Source organism: Arvicanthis niloticus, chromosome 3 (assembly GCF_011762505.2).
Source record: "Arvicanthis niloticus isolate mArvNil1 chromosome 3, mArvNil1.pat.X, whole genome shotgun sequence".
In the NCBI taxonomy this organism is placed as follows: Eukaryota; Metazoa; Chordata; class Mammalia; order Rodentia; family Muridae; genus Arvicanthis; species Arvicanthis niloticus.
Genome location: NC_047660.1, coordinates 74,846,420 through 74,872,503, shown reverse-complemented (window position 1 = coordinate 74,872,503; position 26,084 = coordinate 74,846,420). Strand labels below are relative to the sequence as shown.

The window sequence follows — 26,084 nt, the reverse complement described above, 5'->3', positions numbered from 1 at the left end:
CAATGCCAATCTCTGGCAAGGAGAAATAACACAGGAAAGCAGAGAAGAGAGATCTGACCGAAAAGGCAGAGGGGTAGGCAGGCTGGCCCATGGCTGATGCCTCTATCCCAAAACTTGGGCAAGAAAAGGAAGACACACCTTGTCCCAATATCCCACAGCTGGAAGAGCTCCTGAGGGCTGGAAGAGCCTCTTGCAGCAGAGTGGATGAAGTCTGGCCCAACCTTTTCATCGGAGATGCGTGAGTGGCTGCTGACAGGGTTGTTAGGAGTCGGGCAAGAAGTAGCAATCCTTGAACTCTTTCTTTACCTGAGGAGGTGGGTAGAGGCAACAGGTTACTTCTAACCCGCCCCAGGCCAGGAATTTTCTCCGACTCCTAAGTGCCAGGAGCGATTCGGTGACCAGTTTCTAACACTAGGGGGAGCCGGAGCGTTTTGTTTTTGTTTTTTCAGGGGAAGATCCCTGGGGTCTTCAGGCGTAGTCTTAAGGTAACCTGACATTCAAGCAACAACTTTTGGAATATACAATGGCGTAGACATAGATCGTACTTTCTGTTCCCAGCTTGCGTCCTGTGGACATTGAGTGCGTGGAGAAACCTGACTTAGGATGAATCAGGAAAGGTGTCATTTCTAAATATTTGTAGCTTAGTAGCAGGTATGACGTGGTGACTAAGTGACTCTAGATGTTTATGAGTAGTAGGACATGTGGCAAGAAGGGAGGGGCAGCTAGTTCTCAGGGCTGAAGCAATCTCTTCCTGCCTTTGCTGGGGGCAGGCTGCCCGAGACAACAAAAGGGGTCAAAAAATACCCCTTGCAGCACCAACTTTACCAACAGAAATCTCTGGGGCTGGGGCGGAGAGCTGCAGACTCAGCTCAGTATGGAGAATTCTAGCTCCCATTGTACCCCTGTGGCTTCACACTTCCCAAAGCAGGGGTCAAATAAGCCTCCTTCTCGACCCAGGGGCTCAGCCCAAATCCAGCCCCCTTTCTGCCCTTGCCAGGGCTACGGCAAACAACCGATTTGAGCTGTGGAAGTTGGGGATCACCCATGTGCTGAACGCTGCCCACGGGGGACTCTATTGTCAGGGGGGTCCTGACTTCTACGGCAGCAGTGTGAGCTACCTGGGGATCCCAGCCCACGACCTTCCTGATTTCAATATCAGCACCTACTTCTCCTCGGCAGCTGAATTCATCCACCGAGCCCTCACCATACCTGGAGGTAGGACTTGAGGCAGAGCCCCTATTCCACTCTGCTCACTTGTGGGAAGAATATTCAATTTCCTCTCAATCCTCAGCATCCTCCAATCCCTGTTTTGTTTTGTTTTAAAATCTTACCCTCTATGCCTCAGCATTTTATCTAATGGCATTGCTTCACAGATGGAGAAAGTGGGGCCAAATAGCAAGGCCATAAAGAAATAGAAGCAGCCGCGAGACTGGAAGCCAGGTCTCACAATCATCAGAATAATTCTTACTCTGCATCAGGCAGCCCTGGAGAAGTACCACGTGGTAGCCAGAGGTCTGACCCAAAGTACTTCCAAGTGAAAGAAACAATATACCCTAGATGCAATAGGTCTGGAGAAGCTGGAGCCCATACTGTATGTTCATCTTGGGAAACAGCTATGCCCCTTTGCTCTGTGACCCTGGACAAGCCAGTGTGTCCTTCTCTGGGTTTCTGTTTCCTCATATTTTTTTTGCGATGAGGAATTTAATAAGGTTCATGTTGCTTTGTAATAGCCAAAGCACTTTGACTTTTTTTTTTCTTCATCCATTCATCCATCATCTGGTCATTATTCACCCTGTGTCAAGGAAAGAACCAAATTCTAGGAAGCCAGACTTAAGTAAGCCAGGGCATCAGCTATTGTAGAACTTGCTAATCAGTGATGCATTCTGAATGTTACTGGTATGAGAGAGCACATGTGAGGAGTTCCACAAATACTCAATCCAGAGGACTGTGATATTGGGGATTTCCCTCCACAGCAGGTTCCTTGGGTCACGTGCAGGAAGGGTTGATGGCTTTGTGACTCCAGTGACACCCTCAGCAGTGGGGAGACCTGGTAGAGGAAGCCATGCCTGAGATGAGACTAGATGGATGAGTGAAGGCTAGTCAGACCAAGATCAGGAGGAAAGGTCAGAGGTCGTGCCAATGCCAAGGAACTGCAAGTCAGCCCGTGTTCCTAGAGCTGAGGTTTGAGGTGGGTTCTGGCTGAGGCGAGGTGCAGGATGTAGGTGCAGACAAGGTGTAGGTCTCAAAGGCTTTTGTAAGTCATGTTGAAGGCTTGGACTGAAGTTCAAGACTCTAGCAAAGCAGATGTGAGTCTACTCATTGGAAAGATCAGGACACTGAGGCCCATGAGAGGACTTGCGCCAGGTCCCATAATACACACAAGACAGGTTCAAGAATGGACTGTGGGTTTTGGCCCCATCCCTTGGGTGGGCTGGCTGGTGGGAAGGAGTCTTTCACATGCATGTTTTCTTCAGCTAAGGTGCTGGTGCACTGTGTGGTGGGTGTGAGCCGATCTGCCACGCTGGTCCTGGCTTACCTCATGCTCCACCAGCAGCTGTCCTTGCAGCAGGCCATAATCACTGTGAGGGAGCGCCGATGGATCTTCCCCAATCGTGGCTTCCTCCGCCAGCTCTGTCAGCTGGACCAGCAACTTCGGGGTGCAGGTCAGAGCTAAGGAGCCAGGTAAGGCAGGTCAAGGAGGCAAAGCTGAGTGTGGTTGGCAGCATGAAGTCAGTTGGGGGCCTGGACAGGGGTCTGCTCCCTTAGCCTGGGATATCAGACACCCTGACTTCTGACCTCAGCGGCTTGCCCATCAGACAGCTGGTTTGGGGGAAGCTGGTTGAGTAGGGCTGCAACATTGCACAATTTGTCGAAACGACAACCACAGAATCGTCTGTGTCATGAGAACCCTCAGAGATTTATAGTACACAGGCTGTGCAACTGTACCCAGCAACCCTACAGCTGAGGCCCTGAAGTGAGGGGGCTGTAAAGAGGGGCTACCTCTCTCCATAAGCCATAAGTATCAAACTTGTCCTCACTATTTCTCCTTGTTCTTGGACCCACTCACCCTGGCACAGAGACCTCAGAGATGAAGCAGGGTGAGGTAACAGCTCTTGCTCCTGTCCTAAAGTCCCAGCCAGCCTAGGCCTTCGTTTAACTGCCTGTAACATGAAGGTTCTTTCTTCTCCAGAGCCAGTCCTTACCCTCGGCCACCAGGCTCTACCAGGTTGCTACTCTTGCCCTGGCCCTAATGGCAGCCTTAGTTCAAGTGGATGCTCAGAAGATGAAAGGGGCCCAGTGTGGCGCTCACCGTCGAACCCACCGTTCCATCAGCTTCCTCCATCGTTCCACATGCCCTCTCAGCCGCTGTCTTCAGTCTCCACAGGTGGGAGTGCGCTGTCTGTCAACCAGTCTTTGAGGCTCTTGTGACAGGGTCCTCAAGTTCTCAAATAGGGCCAGGGAAAATGATTCTCAATGTTCTCCCCAGCTCAAGGATCTCAGCAGTGGCTGAGTCTTAGCCCCTGGGAGTTCAGTGGAAATAAGGCTGAGGGTGTGGCGTGTGTGTGTGTGTGTGTGTGTGTGTGTGTGTGTGTGTGTGTGTCTGATAGGGCTGGAGAATATTATGGTATGGTTATATGGTTAGAGCATCTGGATTAAAAGGATAATTTTTAAATCTCAAATCCAGGGGGCCCTCATTAGGCAGACCCTGGGGCAGCTGTCTTTGAGGGAGAGACAAAGGACAGTGGAGGGAGAGCTGTTCCTAGCTAGAGCCGTTGAGTGCACAGACCTGCTCCATTGCCCTTTTTCGACTTTGCCTGTGCTACCTCCTCTGAACCTGCCAGATTGTAATCTTGAACTAGACACCCTGAAATAGAGGCTTCTAGGCCTGTGTGCTGATGTTCTACTGATGTATGTGCTTTGAGACAGTCTCCAGCATCGATCCCTTCAGCTCTTTATCTCTGCCCTAGTTCTGGGTAACCTTTGAAAGCCAAGGGATTAAGGATGGGAGGTATTTGTTTTGGGCAGTGCTGGAATGGAACTCAGGGTCTCAAACATACTAGATAAGTGCTCTACCATTGAGTAATACCTCCCAGTCCTAAAGGGAAGTGGTTTTCTTCTTTGTTTTATATGTGTGTTATATTGTGTTTTAGACAGGGTCTCACAGTAACTGTTTAAAACACCAGCCTGGCCTAGAACTCACTCTGTAGACCAGGCTATCCTTGAACTCACAGAGCTCTGCCTGCCTCTGCCTCTGCCTCCTGAGTCCTGGGATTAGAAGTGTACATTCAGGATCCAAGGGGAAGTTTTAAGATGGTTTGCTTGCTTTTTCTTATTCCCATCCAGCTACCCATATACACTCATACCACACACCACAGGCAACTCTTTGAGCTAGACATGCTTACCACTAAGACTGAGGCCTGGGTCTAAGGAGAAAGTACCTGGCTGAGCCTGGGGTTGACCAGGCCATGGGACCAATGGACAAGCTGGGAGTGGCAAGGGGAGGCAGAAAGGGAGACGACAGCATGCTTTATAATTAAACTCAAATCAAAAAATAGAAACAGCATCAAGTGTGCAGAGACAGACGGCTGGAAGCCGGCAGCACAAACTGCGTGTCCGAGAAGACTACAGCCTGGGCAGGATCTCCCTACAGGTGGGTGAATGGCCCTAAGCAGTGGCCCCTGAGACTAGATACTAGGGCTCAGGGCTCCTATGTCTGTGTGTAGGGGCAACTGTGAGAATTGGGTTGGGGGAATTCAAATGGGTCAGAGGTAAAGGCAAAAAAACACTGCCTCTTACCACCGTGTGACCTTGGGCAAACTACTTTTATCTCTCTGAGCCTTGATTTTTCTCATCTGAAAAGTGGGGACGTTGATACTGTCTGCTTCCGGAGAGCACTGGGTGGACTCAGCATGAAGACATGAGTCCTGGGCTCTGTCTGGTCTGTAATGTGCTTCCTTAAGTTGGGGATATAATCAAGAAACACAGATCCAGGTGAAACCTCCACAGACCACAGCAGTCTACCCTCTTACAGGTCTTGGCTGAGCCCCAAAAGGGTGAGACTGATTGGAGCAATGTAAATAATGTGACAGCTCATTTATGTGGCATCTCCCCTGATGCAGGGCCTCTGGGAGGTGCATCTCACTTATGATGTCATGGGAGTCTCCCAGTAGCCCCTAGTGAAGATTCAGGCTCACAGACTCCCACACAGGCCTGTCTCCCTCCAGGGCTACAGGGATGTACACTGGGCAGAGACCACTGCAGCCTACCCTTGGCATTTGCCTGCCAAAGTCTCTTTCCCAGACATCTCGATGTCCTGCTGTGAGAACACTAGCCCCACTTGGTCTATGCTCTCCTGGAGGAGAAGGGAGACGGAGAGGGAACAGCAGAGGAGACCATGAGAAATGTGTTCTGAGGTTACAGCTAAAGAGGTAGGTGTCAAACAGCTACCATGTTCCAGGGTGGCTGAGCAAGGCCTGAGGTATGCAGGGTAGTATTCTAGAAGACTATTTTTCCTGGGACAAAGTGAGAGACAGGCAACAGAGAGCAAGGTAGACACGCTACCAAAGGATGCCATGAGAAGGTAAGTATCACAGTCCCGTAAACAGTGGCAGTGTGGGCAAGAAAACTACTGTCCGCAGAAGCAACTACTGAAGTCACAGGGAAGTATAAGCCAGGTAGTCACGTGAGGACTGTCATGAGTGTGAACAGTGGCCTGTTCCTTCAGGACATTCAGTCATGTCTCCTTCTGACATAGCTGAGATGTACAAGTTAGTGTCAAGTAAGGCTCTCCATAGACCAGGGCATAACGGGAATCAAGGGTACTGGGTCCCTGGGCTTCTTTTTGGCAGGGCCGTACCTAAAGCTTAAAGACAGATTCACTGAGTAAGCTGCTGGGCCTGGCTCTGACTGATAGGTGAAAGGAACCCTCAGTGGACCGGAGCAGATAGCTGGGATACATTTAGCCTGAGCATCAGGAGCAAGGCCCTAAGTAGGACCTGACCAGGAGACCCTAAGTCTAAGAAAAATCTTTCCTATGGATCTGAGTTAGAAGGGCATCCCCTAAGTCCCACCACCCAGCTCCTGGAACACAGTTGTGCTGCCTGGCAGCCACTGGCCACTAGAGGGCAGACTTACCCCATGCCAAATTTAGCAGGCCTGTGAGAGGCCTATGGTTTCCCCAAATCCCTGTCTTCTTCCACTCATAGCTGGAGGAGTCTACCTGGTGGCTTCAGGACAGAGTGGCTATTAGACTCCTGTGGATTCAGGGGTCCTCTCCACCCTAATGTCCCTTGTCCTGGCATTACTTCACACAGAGTCGTTTCTTTCACTTGCAGCCAGCAGAACACCAGAGAGCATAGAAAAGTCAGGTAGCCCCAGCGGTCTTTACCATAAGGAACTAAGGCCCAGACAGCAATGAAAACTTTCTTAGGTCCCAAGATATATCCTTGCCGAGTTTTAAGGGGAGTCTGTTCCCTAGGCACCTCTTCAAGTGGTCCCCATCTTCAGGATGGCTATAGGACAAGTGTTTTCAATAGCAGAGACACTAGGGAGAGATAACAGGCCACTGCTTCAGTCCAAGCAGCTTAGGTCTGTCTTCATCCTCCACCCCACCCCCATTGGCTCAAATGCATGGACCTGGAATTCTGGGCGCTTCACAGCATTTGTGTTCTGGACGGAACCTGCCTTAGGTTGGTTCCACTCAGCCTGCCCAACACCCAGTCCCCCTCTCCTGGCCCCAGACCATGCCCTAGGTAGGTGGCAGGCCACTTAGCCTGCCAGATAGGTCACAGAGGGGGATGAGGGAGAAAGGCCGGTCCTCTCTTCCACTCAGCTCACCATCCACTCGCTGGGTGAGTGTGGCCAAGCCAGTGGCCTCCTGGGTGCCCATTTCTTTTTCTGGTCTTGGCAGTGCCTGCCAGAGGGGAAAGATGCTCTACCCAGTCTATACCTTCTCTAGTTACTCCTTGAGGGGACCAGGGGCAGTTGGCCAAGGTAGGTACCCCTTCCCTCTAAGGCACCAGGCCCGGGTTCTGGTGCCTCTGACACCTCAGCTCTACAAGGTCCCGGATGGCCTGAGCCAGCTGACTCCAGATACAACCCACTCCATCTGGGTGAGGCCTGCACAGGTGCACTGGCCTGAACCACAAGGGTAAGGAGGGAAAAGCCCGGGACCTGTAAGCGGATGTGTAGCTCAGCCCTGACAGCTTCCTAAAGGATACCAGTTAGTGTCCACCCCTTGGCAACTGAAAGGCTTGGGGGAATGAACTGAAGTCACTCACTGGATATCAAGCCCAGGGTAGTCTCCAGCCATCTGTCTTTGGGTGTTGTTGAAACAATACCCAAGCTTCAGTGTCCCTCCCTGTGAAGCATGGACTACACCACAAGGGATACATTTTGCATACGAGAGGCACCAGCTCACTTGGTGTGAACAAGCTGACTAACGCCAACTTGTAGCTTGGCTGTGACCCTGGAGAGTTCTCTGACCTCAAGCATCAGCCTTAGAAACAGCCGGGGTGGGAGCTACAGATGAGCTGCCTGGGTTTGGTGGGACATCCTGGGTCCTCTCCAAGAGCCTCAGCCAGCTGGGGTTTCCAGTGACTTAAGGGGTGCAATCTGCACTGGTTAGCCCTGCGGGGATCCCCAAGGTCCCTAAGACCAACATTTCTAACACCCATGGCCACAGGAAAGGTGTGCTTAGCGCCATGGCGTTGACAAGAGAGTTCTAGTTCTCCTTGTTCCCAGGGAAAAGGTTCTAGATTCCAGCCCAGCTGAGCCAGTTAATAGCCTCATTCAGCGTAGCTGAGGCTGGCTCTCGGTGCTGCAACACAGGCCTTCCTGTCCACTGGACCCGCCCTAGGGGAGCCTGCTCCAGCTACTGTCATATTCACTCTGTCCCCAGGATGGACTCGCTGCAGAAGCAGGAACTTCGGAGGCCAAAGATTCATGGGGCAGTCCAGGTGTCCCCCTACCAGCCACCCACACTGGCCTCACTGCAGCGATTGCTGTGGGTCCGTCGGACTCCCACACTGACCCACATCAATGAGGTCTGGCCCAACCTTTTCTTGGGAGACGCGTAAGTAAGACCCATGTAGGGGCTAGGGATGGCTGACGGATATGAGTAACAGGACAAGCCTCCTCCAGATGGCACCCGGTGCTCCTCACGATTGCCTGCATTTGCCTTTCTCCTTATGTTTAAGTATGGAAACAGAACACAGGTAAGAAAAACACACAAAATACACACAGTTCCAGCTTTCAGGCCATGAAACAGAGCATCCCTTGTGCCCTAGAAGTGGTCCTTTTCAGTGGATAACCACACTTTAAGAGTCAAATCTTTTTTCTTTTCTTGACACAAGATGTCAAGTACTCCAGGTTGGCTCGAACTCCCCATGTAGCTGAAGATACCTGGAGTTTCCGAACCTCCAACCTCCACCTCCAAAGAGCTGGCTTTACAAGCGTGCATAGCTACCATGCCTGTTTTATGCTGGTGATCAAACCCAGGGCTTTGTGTGTGCTAGGCAGGCACTCTGCAAATTGAGCTGTGTGCCTAGTCTACCTGAAAGCATCACTGTCCTCCTCATTATTGATTCAGTCTCACTGGATGTCCTGGAACTCACTAGGTAGAATAGGCTGGCTTCAAACTCATAAAGATCCTCCTGCTTCTGCCTTCTAAGTGCTGGGACTAAAGGTGTGTGCTACTGTGCCTGCCTCATTTTTAATAGGTGTATACTCATTGTATATAGGGATGGGTTTGGCAGATTTTTCAAGTGACTGTGTATCTGACCTTATTCACCTCCCTATTCTCTCTGCCTTTTTTTTTTTTTTTTTTTTTTTTTTTTTTTTTGAGACTGGGTCTCACTGTAGCTAATTTGCAATTGTCTAGGAAGACTAGGTTAGCCTTGACCTTACAGAGATACACCTGCCTCTGCCTGCAGTGCTGGAATTCAAGTTGTGTACCACTGTGCCCCGCCTCCATGTCCTCCTTTCTCTCCCTCCCACTAGTCTGGTTCCTTCCACCAGAACCTTGCTTCTGCTTTAGTGTCATATGTAATACATATGTGATTTTATGTAGCCATATAGAACCTAGGAGCCACAGATGAGCGAATACCTGCTGTGTTCTGTGGGTCTGTATTTCATTTCATATGACCGCCATTTGCACCCAATTCAAAAGCAGCCTTTATTTTTCTTTCAAGTTTTACCTTAACTACTACAGATATGCCTATTGTCAGCCTTCTAAAGTTAGAGCGAAATATTTAAATCTTTATCTAATGTGGCTAAAGAAATAGCTCAGCAGTTAAGAGAGCACGCACTTTTCTCTCAAAGGTTTGGGTCCCAGCACCTGCATGACAGCTCACAACACCCTGTAACTTCAGTTCCAGGAAATCCGGTGCCCTCTTCTGGCTTCCACGGGCTTCTGAATGCACATGGTGTCCATAAACTCACACAGGAGCACACATATACACATAAGTTTAAAAAAAAAAAATCTTTTAGGGGCTGGGGATGTGGTTACGTTTATAAAGCATCTGCCAAGCAAGCACAAAGCTATGGCTCAGTCCCCAGCAGGGCGTAAAACCTGAGGATGATGGTACACATCTGTAAAAGGAAGACCTGTGCATGGTGTCCACAGCTGTATAGTGAGTTCAAGGCCAGCATGGGCTTCATGAGAGCCTGCCTCAAAACCAAGCCAAAACCTTTTCTTTGTGTATGCACTCATATGTCTTTGTGTCTGTGAACACACACGTGCATACATGTTCCAGTGCATATGTGGATGTCAGAGAACATGTTCGCTGCCTCACTGTCCACTGCTGTACATGCCAGACTAAGCTGGCCCATGAGCTTCCAGGAAACGTTCCTGTCTCCGCCACCCATCTCATCGCAGCAGCAGTGGTAGATTATAGGTGCTCATACGACATCTGGCACTTATGTGGGTGCTAAGAATTTGAACTCAGGTTCCCACACTTGTGTGGCAAACAGGCCATCTTGTGTGTACTTCATGGACAGCATCAGTTGCTTAAAATTGTGCCACACAATGTATTCTGGGTAGCTGTGGCTCAATTTCATTATTATATAACATTCTACTGTGTGACTACGTCATGAAGTCTCCATTTGTACCGATTCCATTTTTAACTATTTAGTGATCCTAGGAGTGTTTAGTACAGGTATGCTGGGAAAATATGAGTATTCCAAGATTTCTATGACAAAGATAGAAGATAAGAGTATAATAGTACCATTTATTTTTTCCTAAGAGTTTTCTTAAATTTTAAAAATATAGGGGGCTGAAGAGATGGCTCAGAGGTTTAGAGAACACTGGCTGTTCTTTCAGGGGACCTGGATTCCATTCCAAGCACCCATATGGCAGCTCACAACTGTTTGTAATTCCAGTTCTAGAGGATCCAATACCCATGCACAAATGCAGACAAAACACCACTGAACATAAAGGCATCATTTTAAAAAAAAAGAAAATATAGACTAAATATACAGGAAATAATATAATTTTCCCTTTGTATTTACAATTCATTGGTTGAGAGAGATGGCTCAATAGTTGAGAGCCCTGGCTGCTCCTCCAGAGGTTGGAAGTTCAAGCCCCAGCACCCACGTGGCTGTTCACAACCACCTATAACTGTAGTCCCATGGGATCCAAAGCCATCTTCTGGTGTGCAGATATCCATGCAGACAAAACATCCATCTATATACATAAATGAACTTTAGAATTAAAGCACAGATTAATATCTAGCTAACAATAGTCCTCTTTTCACAGAGAAAAATCCTTGTAGACTTTTAAAAAACGCATGTGTGCTTTTTCACAGTGCTATTTTTGGTAAAACTGCCATCACTTTGTAAAACTGTTTTGAGATGTGCTTTATATAGAAAGAAAGCTTTTAAAATTAATCACACTACATATTTTAAAATTCTTATAACATTCTGTTTTATATCCTGTATCTTCACAGGTTCTTGATAAAACATAAACACTCTCCCCTGTTTACCTGCATTTACTAGTGATTTTTAGTGATTCATGGTATTTCATAATTTAGATGCACAGGAACTTGTTTTGCCTGAGGGGTTTGTTCCATGTTCCCCTGTGGATATCTAAACTAAAAACAGTGCCAAGAGCTCATAAAATATGCTGCAGTTTTCCCTACTAATGCATACCTTTGAAAAGTTCAATTTGTAAGTTAGATTAAGTAACACAAAACAAATATAATAACAAAATGGAGTAATTACTATATTAAGTAAGGGCTAATTGAACACAGGCCTGCCCGTGATACCATGTTAGTCAATCTCATAACTGAGATAGCCAGTAATTAACAGGCAAAGTAGCATATGCTGTGCGTATACACTGGCCAAGAGGGTAATGCTTGTCCTTGTTCTAGTGTGCTTTCTGTCACTATGATAAAACATTGACCAAAACCAACTTGGGGGGAAGGGTTGTTTGGATTACAGTTATGGTTGATCATCAAGAGAACCAAGGCAGGAGCTTGAAGCAGAAACCATGAAGGAATGCTACCTCCCGATTTGCTTCCTCTGGCTTGCTTAGCTACTGTTCTTATACATCCCAGGCCCACCTGCTAGGGATGACACTATCCACAGTGGGCTGCATCCTCCTACGTCAATTTGCAACTAAAAAATGCCCCAGAAACATGTCCATAGCCAGTCCAGTGGTGGCAATTTCTCAATAAAGGTTTCCACAACGTAGACCTGTAAAGTTGACCATTACTGCTAACTATTACAGTCTTGGGCACAACACAGCAGGACAGTACAAAATTTAAAATCTATTACTTGTTTACCTATAGAATTAAAAAAAATATTTTGAAGCCATAGTTGGCTGAGGATAAATGAAACTATAAAAAGTAAAACCATGGATAAAAAGGATTACTGTACCATACTTTTTTTTTCTGTCAAAAATGTTTCCTTCCCTAATATTGGTTTTAAATAGTATTAAATTCGGCTTATATAATGTCTGTCAGCACATTTAGAATTCTTCCTTTTAATCTGTTCCTAGAAGAAAGTGTTTTCACAAAGCTTGGACACATTTTTAAGGTTTTTGAGGCATGTAGCTAAATCTATCCAGGAAGTTTCCCTGGGTGAAAGGTTCAGAGCAGCAGTTCTCAAACTGTGGGTCACGACCCCTTTGACAAATCTCAATCTCCAAAAAATATTTACACTGTAATTCACAGCAGTAGAAAAATTACAGTTATGAAGTCACAATGAAAATAATTATATGGTTGGGGGTCGCCATAACATGAGGAACTGTGTTAAAGGATTGTGGCACATGGAAGGCTGAGAAACGCCGCTTTGGAGGACTGCCTTCACCAGGGCAGTTCACCGTTCAGTCTCGACACTTGCAGGAGAACAGAGGATGGGGGGTAAGTTCTGATCCAGTGAGAGCCGCCCCCATCACCCTAACTTCCCATGTACCCTTCCCTCAGGTATGCTGCCAGAGACAAGAGTCGTCTAATCCAGCTGGGCATTACCCATGTTGTGAATGTTGCTGCGGGCAAGTTTCAAGTGGACACAGGTGCCAAGTTTTACCGTGGAACACCTCTGGAGTACTATGGCATTGAGGCAGATGATAACCCTTTCTTTGACCTTAGTGTCTACTTTCTGCCTGTCGCTCGTTACATCAGAGATGCCCTCAATACTCCCCGAAGTAAGCTGCTGCCGGGAAGGGTTTGGGTTGGGGTCAGGGTGGGATGAGGAGCTATTTCTCCAGTAGTGTTGATGGGTAGGGAGCCCACAGCACCCATGCTAAGGATCAGATGGCTATTACCACTTAATGAGCACATCATGGAAACCAGTGATTTCAGGTAGAACTAAGATTCAGCATGGCGGTTGGAAAGAAGGCTCAGTAATGCTTGCTATGCAAGCATGAGGATCTACTCTCTGGAACCCACATGGAAAAGGCAGGCATAGCAATGTGTGCTCGTAATTCCAGCATTATTAGGTAGATGAAAATACAGAATTTAAGGCTCACTGTCAGGACAGCCTGGACTGTGAGTCCAGGCCAGTGAGAGACCCCCATCTCAAAAAATGAAAGTGGATAGTGCCATAGAACAACATCCAGAGCCTTCATATATGCATGTACACACAAGCATGCACACCTATACTCTCATGTACACCACCACTACAACACACACACACACACACACTCACACCATTCACTGTGATTACCAGGATAACCACACCCTTTAGAAAGAACCCAGACACAAGGCAGAAATCACAAGACCTTGCAGACTCTTGGGCAAGCACCCCAGAGAGGAGACATAAGTGCAAGGCTTCATGGGCAAGAGGGGGCAGGCAGGACTGAGGAGAAAGAAAGAGGGTAGTCCCTGTGATGTAAATCTAAGGGGTTGCAGAAGTTTGGTGACCCTTACCTAGAGTTGCAATAGCTACCAGAGAAAGCCCCTCTGGACCAGAGAAGGGGCCCAGCTGCTCACTTTAGCCTTATACTAAACTGTAGTATGATCTTGAGCTTCCGTTGGCCCATCTGACAATGAGGACAGTGTCAGTTTTCCAGGTGTTGAGATAGGGGAATGGAAGGGATAGCCAGAGATGTCCCTTCTTCCCAAAGGTGAGATGGACACAGGTGGTCAATGCTAGCTTGGGTCTTCCTACAGGCCGAGTGCTGGTCCACTGTGCCATGGGGGTAAGCCGCTCTGCCACAATTGTCTTGGCCTTCCTCATGATCTTCGAGAACTTGACACTGGTAGATGCCATCCAGACGGTGCAGGCCCACCGAGATATCTGTCCCAACTCAGGCTTCCTCCGACAGCTCCAGGTTCTGGACAACAGGCTGAGGCGGGAAACAGGGAGACTCTGAATTAGGGAGCACCTGAAGCCCTGACCCCTCCATCCAGCGTGGCCTAACCTGACCTACCTGGCCCTGGGAATGGTAGCCTCTGCTGTTTCCAGAGATCCTGAGATGGCACCAGCAAGTCAGGGCTCTGCTGAGGCAGAGGCAGGGTGGGCTGGGTGGCACCCCTCAGCAAGTGGAGTCCCCTGACACAGTACAGAAATTCTTTATGCAGAAGAAATTTCAGACTGTCTCTATAATAAAAGGTTCATCATAATAAAGATGGTTTGTATGACAATGACTTTATTCTCACAAAGGCCACAAGCCTCAGGATGGCTTGCCAGCTCTGACTCAGTAGCCTGGAGGATGAAGGCGCCTGCTGACATAGCAAGGCCAACTGAGGACAGTGAGCAGGTGGAGATTGGTTAGAAATAATGTTCTGGGTTCAAAAGAAGGTTTGGTGCAGTACTGTGGACCAGGCGACTAATTCTTCATCTTGTATCTTTCACACCCTCACCCACGGCCGAGGTTGTCTGTTAAAAAAACAAAAGCCAAAACAACAACAACAGTTCCAAGTGTCACATCCTCTCTGAGCCACAATCAAAACTCACTGTTGGGAGCCATTAAAGCACACAGGCCTGGCAATCTGAGCTCCATCTTCCGTATAAAGATGAAGAGAAAGAATGGAGGCCAGGAAGGTATCCTCTGACCTCCACACTCATGCCAGGGCACATATACACACCCTAACACATCATGCCTATACACAGTAATAATAAATAAAATCAAGCTTATTTTTAAAAGTAAATTAATGTCATGTGAGAGACAGCTGGACAGGTAACAGGTATTTGCTGCCAAACCCAATGACCTGAGTTCAATCCCTGGGACCCATGTGGTAGAAAGAAAGAACCAAATCCCACAAATTATCCTCTCACCTCCATATGCTTACTGTGACATAAATGCACCCCCTCAAAAAAAAAAAGAATAAATATGTGTAATAAAAAAAGAACAGTCTTAAAAAGTAATTTAAAAACTGACTGTTGGAGCTGGTGGTGGAGTGCAGGGATGAAGCAATGGCATAGCGTTTGTCACCTGCTGGGTGTGGTCCACAGCACCATAAACAACAAAGGAGCAAGGCACAGTAGCTTATACCTATAGACCTAGCATTGAAGCTGGAGGACTATGTGACTTCAGGGCTAGCCTAGACTACATAGCAAATTCCAGGCCAGGGACTGGGGATGTCCTCAGTTGGTAGGATGTTTCCCTAGTACACATGGGGCTCTAGGTTTGGTCCCCAGTGTCTTAGGGTTTCTATTGTCATGAAGAGATACCATGACCATGGCCACTCTTACACAGAAAAACATTCATTTGGGGCTGGCTTACAGTTTAAACAGTTTAGTCCATTATCGTCATGGTGGGAAGCATGGTGGCATGCAGGCAGACATGATGCTGGAGAAGAAACCGAGTGTTCTATAACTAGATCACCAGGCAGCAGGGAGAGAGAGTGACACAGGGCCTGGCTTGAGCATCTGAAATCTCAAAGCCCACCTCCACAGTGAGATACTTCCTCCAACAAAGCCACACCCACTCCAACAAGGTCACACCTAATAATGCCACTCCCTATGAGCCTATGGGGGTCATTTTCATTCAAATCACCTCATCTAGCATGATATAAACCTGTGTGCCCATGTGTCACACCCTTGCAAGGTAGAGGCATAAACATTAGAAATTTGAAGTCTTCCCCGGGACATAGTGAGTTTGACGCTAGCCTGGGCTACAGGAAAAAAGGAAGAAGAAAACAATACATAAAGTTCCCCTCGGGTTTCTCACTGGCAAACAGCACAACACAGTCATGGCTTTTAGGGTGAAATGATTTGATTTCTCCCTTCTTCTTTGGATAGTCCCATTTATCTTTTGCTTCTCTGACTGACCCTAGAATATGAAGGTTTCTCTGGGTTCTGTCTTCTTGCATCTATCTCCCTGATACTCCTACTTTTCTGGGTGAGCTTTGGTTCTCACAGCCTCAGGGAACATGGCCTAGTTCTCCCTCTTGTGCTCCAAACCTGGCATCCCACTAGCCACTTTCATTAGTGTGTTAGGCCTTCAGCCTCAGCTGAACTTTTCACAATCCTGAACCCCCACCCCTAGACCCTCTCTTCTAGCTTGTTCCTTGCTTTACAGCAGAGTTTCCCAGCCACTGTTCCTATGCCAATGATAGGTATTTTTATTGATGTTTTTCTTACCACTTGTTGCTGTCCACAATGCCCCACGCTTGGGGGGCCACTATGTCCTGTCCTGAGTTGCTACTCTGGTCTGTGGGTCAGGGTCTAGCAAGAGAAAGAGAGAGTGGGGATGGAGAGGCAAGAGATGCAAAGAATGGAGACAAGACAGGGTGTGTGGTCAAGTCTCATTTACTAAAAGGAAAATCCTGGGTATATATACACTTCACCGTGTGCCTTGCAGCTGTGGACAAGCAGGGGAACACAACTGAAGACACTTTACCACGTGCGCCTTGCAGCTGGGGGCACTAAACAGCAAAACAAGATATGTGAGAAAAACAAGATGTTTATCAGAGTGTGCTCAGCTGTTGTAGGCTGTTGAAAAACAAGTCTCTTGTCAGGGTATATGGCTCGAGATGGCTGCAAAGCTGATAGCAGCTTTCCGCTAGGAGTCGGCTCCCAACAACCACTGTTACAGAATATCTGACAGAAGCCACTTAAAGGAAGACATCACTATTTTTGCTCTCAGTTTCTGAGGAAATTCAAAGTTGCTCCATATGTGGCAGCAGGAGTGTAAGGCTGCTCACATTGTAGCTGACCAGGAATTAGAGACCTCAGTGTGGCTGATTGAATGAGAATGGCCCACATAGGCTCCTATGTCTGAATGCTTAATTTCCATTTAGTGGAACTGTTTGGGAAGGATTAGGAGTTGTGGCCTTGTTTGGAGGAGGTGTGTCACTGGAGGTGGGCTTTGAGGTTTTCAAAAGCCCACACTAGGCCCACTCTCTGTATGTCTGCCTGTCTCTGTCTATCTCTGTCTCTGTCTCTGTCTCTGCCTGCTGCCTGTGGATCAGGATGTAAAGCTCTCGGCTACTGCTCAGCACCATGCCTGTCTGCTTCCCGCCATGATGATTATGAACTAACCCTCTAAAACTGCAAGCAAGTCCCCAGTTAAATACTCTCTTTTATAAGAGCTGCCTTGGCCATGGTGTCTCTCCACAGCAACAGAGCAGTGACTAAGACATCAGACCTGATGCAGAGATCTCAGTCTGGGATCAGAAAAAGGTAGAGCTTTCAGAATGCCTATCACTGTAATCTATTTTCACATCTCCAAAGGCTCCAAAACCTCCCAGGCAGTACCACCAGCTGGGGACCAAACATTCAAACAGATGAGCCTGAAGGGAACATTTCAGACTCAAACCAGAAGAGCTGTCAACCTTGAAATATCCCCCAGCAACCCCTTCAGGTATGACTCTGTGGGACTATGAGCCATCAGCCATGGGTTCATGCCACTACTACTCGGCCCTGTTACAAAGGCCATGAAGGAGCCCAGATCCTGGCATGTCCTGGGACTGGGAGGCCTCTCTGTTCCTGCTGCACTGCATGCAACATCTCTCATCTAGCTCACCTGATACCCTCTTCTCACATATAACACCCATAAGCCCCTTAAACTCTCCAGAGTCCCCACCAAGACTATAGAGTCAGCTCTGGCATCTCTGGGGGGCTTAAAGAACATTTCTTTCTCTATTCTATTCCTGGAGGGTGATGCTTCTCCTTGGTGCAAATTGGAAAAGGTTATCCCATCCCTGTGAACCACATTTATGGGCAGAAAGACGCCTGAGCAACAACCTGCATGTGTCCCTTCCTCCCAAGTGGACAGGGTTTCGACTCAGAGTACCTGGCAGGGTAAAGTTGACAACTGGGCTGGATCTTAGCTTCCACTTATTCTATTCACAATAATCTACTTGAAAGTATTCTGGCTTAGTAGGTTCACACCCCCATTTTATATACAAGCCAACTGAGGCTCTGAGGAAGAAACTGGAACAGAGTGTAGGTTCAGGCTCTCGGACAAGTGCTGCCAGCTGGCTCTGTCACATCTCTGTGGCACACCTCTGAAGGCTATTGCTGCATCTCAGAATCTAGGCCCTGCCATGTACAGCTGCTCCCACTCTAGGGAGAGATAGCTTTTTCCAGTTCAACAGGGAGTTGGTGGGGACTGGAATTTTCCAGATCAGATACAGTCCTAGCAAACAACCCAACCTACTTCCCCCCCAATCCCCAGGGGTTCTCCTCCTGACAACTCAGAACTGGTTGCTATTTCCTGCTCATCCACTGTCAGCAGCACCCAAAATAGTGGCCCCCAGAGGCCAGCTTCTAAGTCATCATCCTAGCCTGTGCGTGTAGGCAGCCTGCCCCGTCGCCTGGGCTGGGACAGAACCTTCCCCTTGGCCTGGAGCTCAGGTTTCAGCAGGTCACATTCCTGGGACTCCATAGATGGAGTTCAGAATCTGGGGCTGCAGTGGGAAAAGGTAGAGAAGCTCTAAGGACCCAGGTGGTAGAGAAACCAGACGTTTCCTGAGCCCACAAAGAAACAGGCTGGCCTGGGAACGGTAGAGCAAGTTGGCTGTAGTATAACCACAATTAGGTGTAATATACTGCACCTCAGCCAGTCAGATGTAAGTGGAGTTGTTGCAAAAACTTCACAGAAGTCCCCTTCAAAGGAAATGGTGTGCTAGCCAGATACAGCTACACTTGCCTCTAATCCCAACACATGGCAGGCAGAGGTAGGCAGATTTCTGTGATTTTAAGACTGGTCTACAGAGTGAGCTCCAGTCCAGCCAAGCACATATAGCAAGACCCTGTCTAAAAAAGAATGGTATGGGACTGGGGAAGATGGCCCAGTGGGTAAAGTATTTGCTGTAACATGAAGACTTGAGCTCATATCCCCAGCACCCACAGAAAAGCCAGGTCTAGGGAAGGCATCTGCATACACATCATTGGAGGCCAGAGACAGGCAGGTCCTGGGAACTCACTGACCACCCAGCCGATCTAAAACAGTGAGCTCCGGGTTCAGAGAGAGACACTGAGTTGGAGAGCAAAGGGAAAAGACCACCAAAGGAATTAGGACAGGAACTCACACAGGGTAGGAACCTGGATGCAGGAGCTGATGCAGAAGCCATGGAAGGATGTTACTTACTGGCTTGCTTCCCCTGGCTTGCTCAGCTTGCTTTCTTATAGAACCCAGGACTACCAGCCCAGGGATGGCATCACCCACAATGAGCTGGGCCCTCCCCCCTTGATCACTAATTGAGAAAATGCCTCACAGCTGGATCTCATGGAGGCATTTCCTCAAGGGAGGCTCCTTTCTCTGTGATAACTCCAGCTGTGTCAAGTTGACACAAAACCACTCAGTACACATGTATATCTGGCCAACACTTGTGTGCAAACCTGCAGACATCAGAAGCGGCATCAGATCCTCTGGAACTGGAGTTACAGACTCATTAGTTGTCATGTGATTCCATGGGTCCTCTGCAAGATCACCAACTACTGGGCAACACTGAACCAATCTCCCCAGCCCCGGAAATCTCTCTTGTTTACACCACCATTTTTGAAGTCTTTGCTACTTCTCATCATCTTTGGCCTTATCTACTGTAGGTTCTGACCCACAAGGTGCCTGGGGCGGGTTGGAGTCACTCTGATACAAGCGATGTCATTGGTGGGGGCTCGTTGCTGAGTGGGGAATGCCGGCTTGTTAGACTCTTTCTGGGTAGGGGTTGTGGGAATGAACTAGAGTCAAAGATCACAGGGCACAGATGACACCTGGAGAGAAGTGGGAAGCAGAACCATGAGGCAGCAGGAGTCAGGACAGGAGAAGCCAGAGGGTCAGCTGGTGACAGTGACATCATCACAGGCAAAGCACGAGAGAGTTGAGTCCCGGTTCAGCCAGAGCTCTGGAAGATGCTCCAAGGATTGTCACCATCAGAACTGTCATTTAAGTCATGGATGCTTCCTAGGAGACAGTCCTATTTTCCACAACAATCTTGGCTTTCCTTTTCGGCTTATTTTTGTTGGCTTACTTTGAAATGGGATTTCATGTACCTGAGGCTGGCTCTGACATCGCTTATGTAGCCCAGGACGACCTTGAACTTCTGCTCTTCCTGCCTCTATCTCCCAACTGCTGGGATTATAGGTATTTGAGGCCTGTATGCCTGGTTTACAGGGTTCTGGGGATCAAATGCAGGGCTTCCAGAATGCCAGGCAAGCATTCTACCCCCTCTGCTAGAGTGTTGGATTTCCCAAAGAGATTCTCACAAAGCATCCCTGTGGTCACCTGAATGCACCTCATCCATTTACAAACTTCAGTCAGATGGCACACAAGGCTGATTAAGTACCTTTGAGAGACAGTGGGTCAGCACATTCAGACTGGAGCCAAGTCTCCTTCCTTCTCTTTTCTGAGATAGGATCTTACTAAGTAGCCCTGGCTGCCCTTAAGCTCAAGCTCTTTTATTCAAGCTCTGTAGAACCCTGAGTGGTGGAATCGCAGGCATGACCCACTATCCCCAGCTCCCCTCTTATGCTTTTGTCGTTGTTTCATTGTTTGTTATTTGTGTGCATGCCACAGTGACCACCACCTCCCCGACTGAGCTAAGTTGCTGCCTGAGGTGATAATCATGTTTGCATTGCTGTGATAAAGCACTCTGACAAGAAGCAGGTTTAGGAAGGAAGGCTGTATTTTGGTTTATATATCCAGAGGGGCTACAGTCCATCCCAGTGGGAAGGCTTAGGAGTAGGGGTGTGAGGCCAGCCTGGGAATCAGGAGGCAGACCAGTCACATTTTCATCCACACATGGGAAACACAGTGGGAGGGCGGGGAGTGGAGCAGGGCATTAAACCTCAAGGCCTGTCTCTGATGATGTACTTCTTCTATGATGCCTCACCTCCTAAAGGTTCCATGGCCTTCCCAAACAGTACCACAAAATAGAGATCAAGTGTTCAAATACATGAGCCTATGGGTGGCTTGAATAAGAGCTGTCCCCCATAGGGTCTGTTATTTGAACACTTGGTCCCCAGTTGGTGCTGTTTGGGAGAGATTTAGATGTTTAAACACTAAACAGGTGGAGTTCTGTTTAGTGTTTGAGGCTAGCCTGGTCTACAGAGGGAGCTCCAGGACAGCCAGGGCTACACAGAAAAACCCTGCCTCAACCACTGAGATCTGCTTGTCTCTGCTGGGATTAAGGCATGCCTGCCACCACCACCATCACTATCTGTCTTAATGTTTTTCTTTTAATTAAAAAATAGTTTTACAAAGTTTTAAAAAGATTTTAAAGTATGTGTATAGATATCTTGCCTGCAACTCTGTCTGTGCACTACGTGCATGCAGGTGCCCACCAATGCCAGAACAAGCAGTCAGACTACCCAGGACTGGAGTTGCAGTTGTGAGCTGCCATGTGGGTACTGGGAATCGAACCCCAGTTCTCTGGAAGAACAGGCAGTGTTCTCAACCGCCAAGCTAGCCCTCTAGCCCCAACTCTTTTTTATTTTAAGTTATATATTTGTGTGTGTCTGTCAGTGGGTCTATGAACATATCTGTGGTGCCCAACGAGACCCAAATGGTTGTTGATCCCCTGGAGCTGGAGTTTGTGAGCCATGGGCTTTGGGACCAGAACTCCCACCCTCTGAGAGCACAACACACCCTCTTAACCCCTGAGTCATCCCTCCAGCACCCTGGATTTATTTTTCATATTCCCTTAATTATTTTATATGATGTATAACTTTTGCCAAGAAGTTTTGCGTACAAAGCTGACTGCATTCTCTTCGAGTTTTCTTAAGTAGGGTTATAAACTGACATTAGAGGTCTGTAATGCCAAATGCAGCCTGTTCTGCAAACCTTCCATTATTTCTCCAAAGACTGAAGAACATTTGATTTAATGGAAAGTGTTTTATGGGCACTGCAGACCTGGCTGAACCTTACTCTGGTCTTTAATTTAGAGAAGAGAAGAGTTAATGTCCTATACAAGAATCTCCTGACATTCTCCTTAACTTTGGCATGGTCTGGCAGTAGTTTATGGATATTCATACACAAACACAGATACACAGACACATACATAGACAGATATACACATGCACAGATAAACACATGGACACATAGAGACACACAGAAACAGACACACACACACAGAGAAACATAGACACACAGTCTCTCTCTCTCTCTCTCTCTCTCTCTCTCTCTCTCTCTCTTTCTCTCTCACTCTCTCTTACATCATGCTCACGAGTAAACTCTGGGATGTCTAAGAGTTGTTTGTTTCTGTTCTTTTTTTTTTCTTCTTGTCAATTACAACTCAATAAAAAAATGCTCGTAAAGTCCTGGTGAGTGCTCTCTTTGCTGGCTAGATGAGGTTCCCCACACTCTGAGAAAGCCCACATGTGTGATTCAGGTAGACTGGCAGAGGCCAAAGTCAGTTCCTTCTGCATCCTCACCCCACCTCCCTGCCACCCTCTCCCTTCACACACAATGGGCTCCTTGGAGGACCTGGGAACAGTTTACGGTAGGGAGCAAGCATAGGGAGCCCCTGTATTCTGAAGCCCGAGCCTCTTCAGTCAACAGGGAGGTCCTGTACTCGGCACAGTATTTGGAGATTCCTAAGGCTTTTTTATTACCTTCTACCATAAGCACATTTCTTGGGGTGGGGGGTTATGACTGGAAATAAAATATTCAGGACATTCAGTTACATTTCAATTTCAGAAACAACTATTTTAAAATGTAAAAATTGCTCCGAATGCCACATGGAACATAAGTTATATATGAAAACTGCATTTAACATCCAGGTGTGGTGGCATATACCTGTAATCTTGAGACTTGTGAGGTAAAAGCAGGGATATTAGGAATTTGAGGTCAGCCTCAGCTACATGAGTTTGAGGTCAGCCTGGGCTACATGAGACCCCTCCCCCAAACAAAACAAAATAAAATAACCAAAAAAACTCCCTGTATTTATCAAGTGGTCACTCCTACCTGGAAGTTGCTTTGTCATTGGTCCTAGAAGAAAGGGGAGAGAAGGACATACCAAGAAACTGGGCAAGAGAGAAAAAGAATCAGCTTTGAAAGAGGAAAGCTTTATGTGGTTCACAAATTTGGAGGTTTCTACAGTCCATTGGTGTGTTGCTTTGGAATCTGGGTAGCACATCCTGCTAGCAGCACAGAGCCGAGGAACGATTCTCCTCATGGTAGCCTGGAAGAGAAAAAGGAAGGGACCAGAGTGCCATTTCTTCCCTAAAGACAGCCTCTCAATAACCTAACTTCCTCCCCTTCTTAAAGGTTCTATCACCTGCCAACAGTACCACAAGCTGTGCCCACAAATAGTACCATAGACTGTGCCCATCAAAAGTACCACAGACTGTGCCTGCCAACAGGACCATAGGCAGGAGACCGAGATTTTAACACATGGTTCTTTGGTAGACATTTAGTTCTCATCTTTATCAGTCAATGGTTGAAGAAGACTGGACTAGGAGACAGGGCAGCCAGCAAAGAGGATCATTGGTAGTGCCTACTTTTCCCTACGACAGTGCTCCAGATATAGGTAGGAAGGACTTTTTCTTTAGCTGGTTAGGTTTCTGGAGAAGGCAATTTTGCAGCCAATACAAGTGAACGGCATCCAGGTTCAAGGGTCCCACAGTGTCAAGGTCCTTCCCCATCTTACCAATTACAATTAGCACTGAGGTATATCCAACAATCTATCCTAGTTAAGAACAGGGGATTCTGGGAGCTTGATGTTTTAACCGAGAAGGGGCTGCAGGATTACCATTTATTAATTAAGCATCCTCAATTCCAGGAGGGTGATTGATGCAGGGCCTTTGAGAAAGGCTAAGAGATAAAAATCAACGACTAGCTTTTTGTCACATCTCAGTGCGGAGAACAGCAGAACACATGCTCAGTGCCACCATCTTTGTTTCTTTTACCCCCTCCATTTCTACACTACTCGGTAACTTGTAAGAGGCACTCTGCCATTATTTGCTGTGTGGAGACAGGCAGAACACACTCACCTGTTGGATGGCAGCAGTGAGGGGCTCTCCAGGTCCTGGGCCAGGCTTGCTGCCATCCCTCCGTCCTGAGACCAGCCTCAGGGACAGTTTGAGAAGCATGTTAAAAGCCACCAGAGTAGTGAGCTGTTTCTCTAATCCTATTCACAGGCATTTTCTGGCAGATTAGACACAGCATCAGAATCAGGGACCCTTTGGTACATAAGACTGATACCCTTGGGCCTATTGAATGCTTTGTGTTTTTCATTTATTCCAGAACCCCGAAGAGCCAAATTAATCAAGCCATCCTTTATAAACCACCATCAAAATGATGTCTAGACTTTGACCCGTCTCTCCTCTCTGATCCTTGCTGCTGCCACCCTTGACTAAGGTTGAAGGGGTCTAATAGGCCTGAGCATGTTGAGAACATGGCACCGACAGGTTACATTTCTAAAGCTAGCCCCCAAGGCCCATTCACTAATTTAGAAACTACTGGCGCATTCATTCCTGAGACAAAACACCAAGGTCCAAAAATCAAAATTCATTATTTGGCTAATATGTCCAATCGGGATTTACCAATTCTCTCACACTAGCACAGGCTCTCCTTTTTCACCTTAAAAACTCACTCCTGCAAAAAGTACCTGCCTGCTGCCTGCTGCCTGCTGCCTGCTGCCTGCTGCCTGCTGCCTGCTGCCTGCTGCCTGCTGCCTGCTGCCTGCTGCCTGCTGCCTGCTGCCTGCTGCCTGCTGCCTGCTGCCTGCTGCCTGCTGCCTGCTGCCTGCTGCCTGCTGCCTGCTGCCTGCTGCCTGCTGCCTGCTGTTGCTTCTGTCTGCCTTTGCGCACCCCCACCCCCCCCCCCCCGGGTAAATCTTGGTGCTGAGAATTTGCTGTCTGTGTGATGGTGCCAGCCCTCCCTTAAAAAGGTGACCAGTGCCTCTCACCTGGATATTTGTAAAAGCATCCTCCTCACTGGTCTCCCAGACCCGAACTATAATTTTGCTAAATTCCACTCTCTACCCATAAGCTGTTCTTTTAAGAATGCAAATCAGCCATGGGTGGGGGCATGATCATGAGATAAGGCGGGTGGATCTCAGAGGCCAGGTTAGTCCACATAGTGAGTCCTAGACCAGCCAGAGCTATGTAGTGAGAGCCTCTCACAGACAAACAATACAATACAATACAATACAATACAATACAATACAATACAATACAATACAATACAGGTCATGCAACCAATCTCCCTAGAATAAAATCCCACCTCCTTCTCATGACCTACAAAGCCCTATGAGTTTCAACCCTCCCCTGAGATCACTTTGCCTATCAACTGCTTTATTCTGTCAGTTGAGTTGGCCTGGGAATACATTAGGGTATGATAGGCTTCCGCCACAGAAACTCTAGAATACAGTCTAAGCAGTTTCTGACCTCTCCCTCTCCCTTCCCCCTCCCCCTCCTCTCTCTTCCTCCTCCACTTCATCATTATGAAACAGAAGCAGACGGGAAGTCCAGACAAGTGAGGAGACAAGGTTCCCTGAGCTCATTCAGGGACCCAGGCTCCTTCCACATTTTCACTCTGCCATGCCTGAGTAGGCAGTCTTCATTTGTTGGGACAACAGCCTCGTTTGTATTACATGACTTTTTGTGGATGCTGTTTCCTAGGCATGTCAGCGTCTTGTTTGTCCCTGTAAGATGGTTACCCTGCTGCATTCCAGCATCAGCATCCCACTTGTTGGTTCAGTTCAAACCTTCCCTGGTGAATTTCTGACCAAAACAAGTTTCCTTGCATACTGTATAAATGTACATTCCTTCCTAAAAACCAGGCTCAGGACATCCTGTTATCATTCCCTCCCCCCCAACCCCAGGCAGAATATTTAAATTTATTTGTTATTTATTTATTTTTTTTATGTGGCATTGCAGATAGAACTCAGGCCTTAAAACATGCCAGACAAAGGCTCTACTGCTGAGCTGCATTTCCAGGCCAAAGCCCCTGATTTGACTGGGATTGACTCAAGGCCCTGGGAACAACCCAACTAATGTGGGTTGGCCAATTCTTATCCCAGAACCAAAATATCCATGGCAATTTGGAATAGTACCACTGCCTGTGTGACAAGTGTTTGCTTTGTCCTACAGGGCTCAAGGGCAATCACCATATCATATGACAGTTTTAGTTAGTCCTCCTGTGGTCTCATCGTTGGACTCTTTGAGTCTATTTGGCTCTTCTAGACAGCCCTCTCTCATAGAGGGGCCATTTCTCCACTGGACAGTGAGCTCACCAGAGACATCCTATC

General features: G+C 47.7%; 2 protein-coding genes across 4 annotated transcripts; both read left to right on the top strand.

Annotated features, from left to right (window-relative positions):
- The first annotated feature begins 58 nt into the window (after nucleotides 1-58).
- Nucleotides 59-3,331, top strand: Dusp13a (dual specificity phosphatase 13A). Its single transcript, XM_076931233.1, has 4 exons — nucleotides 59-238; nucleotides 998-1,215; nucleotides 2,475-2,682; nucleotides 3,191-3,331. The coding sequence occupies exons 1-3, from the start codon at nucleotides 90-92 to the stop codon at nucleotides 2,672-2,674; spliced, it is 567 nt and encodes a 188-aa protein (XP_076787348.1). The 5' UTR covers nucleotides 59-89; the 3' UTR covers nucleotides 2,675-2,682; nucleotides 3,191-3,331.
- On the top strand, nucleotides 3,248-14,085 carry Dusp13b (dual specificity phosphatase 13B). Of its 3 annotated transcripts, XM_034498079.2 has the most exons (6): nucleotides 3,248-3,385; nucleotides 4,557-4,651; nucleotides 5,226-5,429; nucleotides 7,901-8,074; nucleotides 12,426-12,646; nucleotides 13,614-14,071. In XM_034498079.2, the coding sequence occupies exons 1-6, from the start codon at nucleotides 3,251-3,253 to the stop codon at nucleotides 13,814-13,816; spliced, it is 1,032 nt and encodes a 343-aa protein (XP_034353970.2). In that variant the 5' UTR covers nucleotides 3,248-3,250; the 3' UTR covers nucleotides 13,817-14,071. The 3 variants fall into 3 exon arrangements, with proteins under 3 accessions (XP_034353970.2, XP_034353967.2, XP_034353968.1); XM_034498076.2 differs by lacking the exon at nucleotides 5,226-5,429; XM_034498077.3 differs by lacking the exons at nucleotides 3,248-3,385; nucleotides 4,557-4,651; nucleotides 5,226-5,429 and adding an exon at nucleotides 6,089-7,150 and having other exon boundaries at nucleotides 13,614-14,085.
- Nucleotides 14,086-26,084: the final 11,999 nt, after the last annotated feature.

Bases quoted from the DNA above. Each gene is read 5' to 3' on its own strand.
- Dusp13a (XM_076931233.1), top strand. From the start codon at position 90: ATGGCTGATGCCTCTATCCCAAAACTTGGGCAAGAAAAGGAAGACACA. The intron at 239-997 runs GTGAGTGGCTGC...TGCCCTTGCCAG, and splicing joins AACCTTTTCATCGGAGATGC to GGCTACGGCAAACAACCGAT. The intron at 1,216-2,474 runs GTAGGACTTGAG...TGTTTTCTTCAG, and splicing joins AGCCCTCACCATACCTGGAG to CTAAGGTGCTGGTGCACTGT.
- Dusp13b (XM_034498079.2), top strand. From the start codon at position 3,251: ATGGCAGCCTTAGTTCAAGTGGATGCTCAGAAGATGAAAGGGGCCCAG. The intron at 3,386-4,556 runs GTGGGAGTGCGC...ATCAAAAAATAG, and splicing joins GCTGTCTTCAGTCTCCACAG to AAACAGCATCAAGTGTGCAG. The intron at 8,075-12,425 runs GTAAGTAAGACC...CCCTTCCCTCAG, and splicing joins AACCTTTTCTTGGGAGACGC to GTATGCTGCCAGAGACAAGA.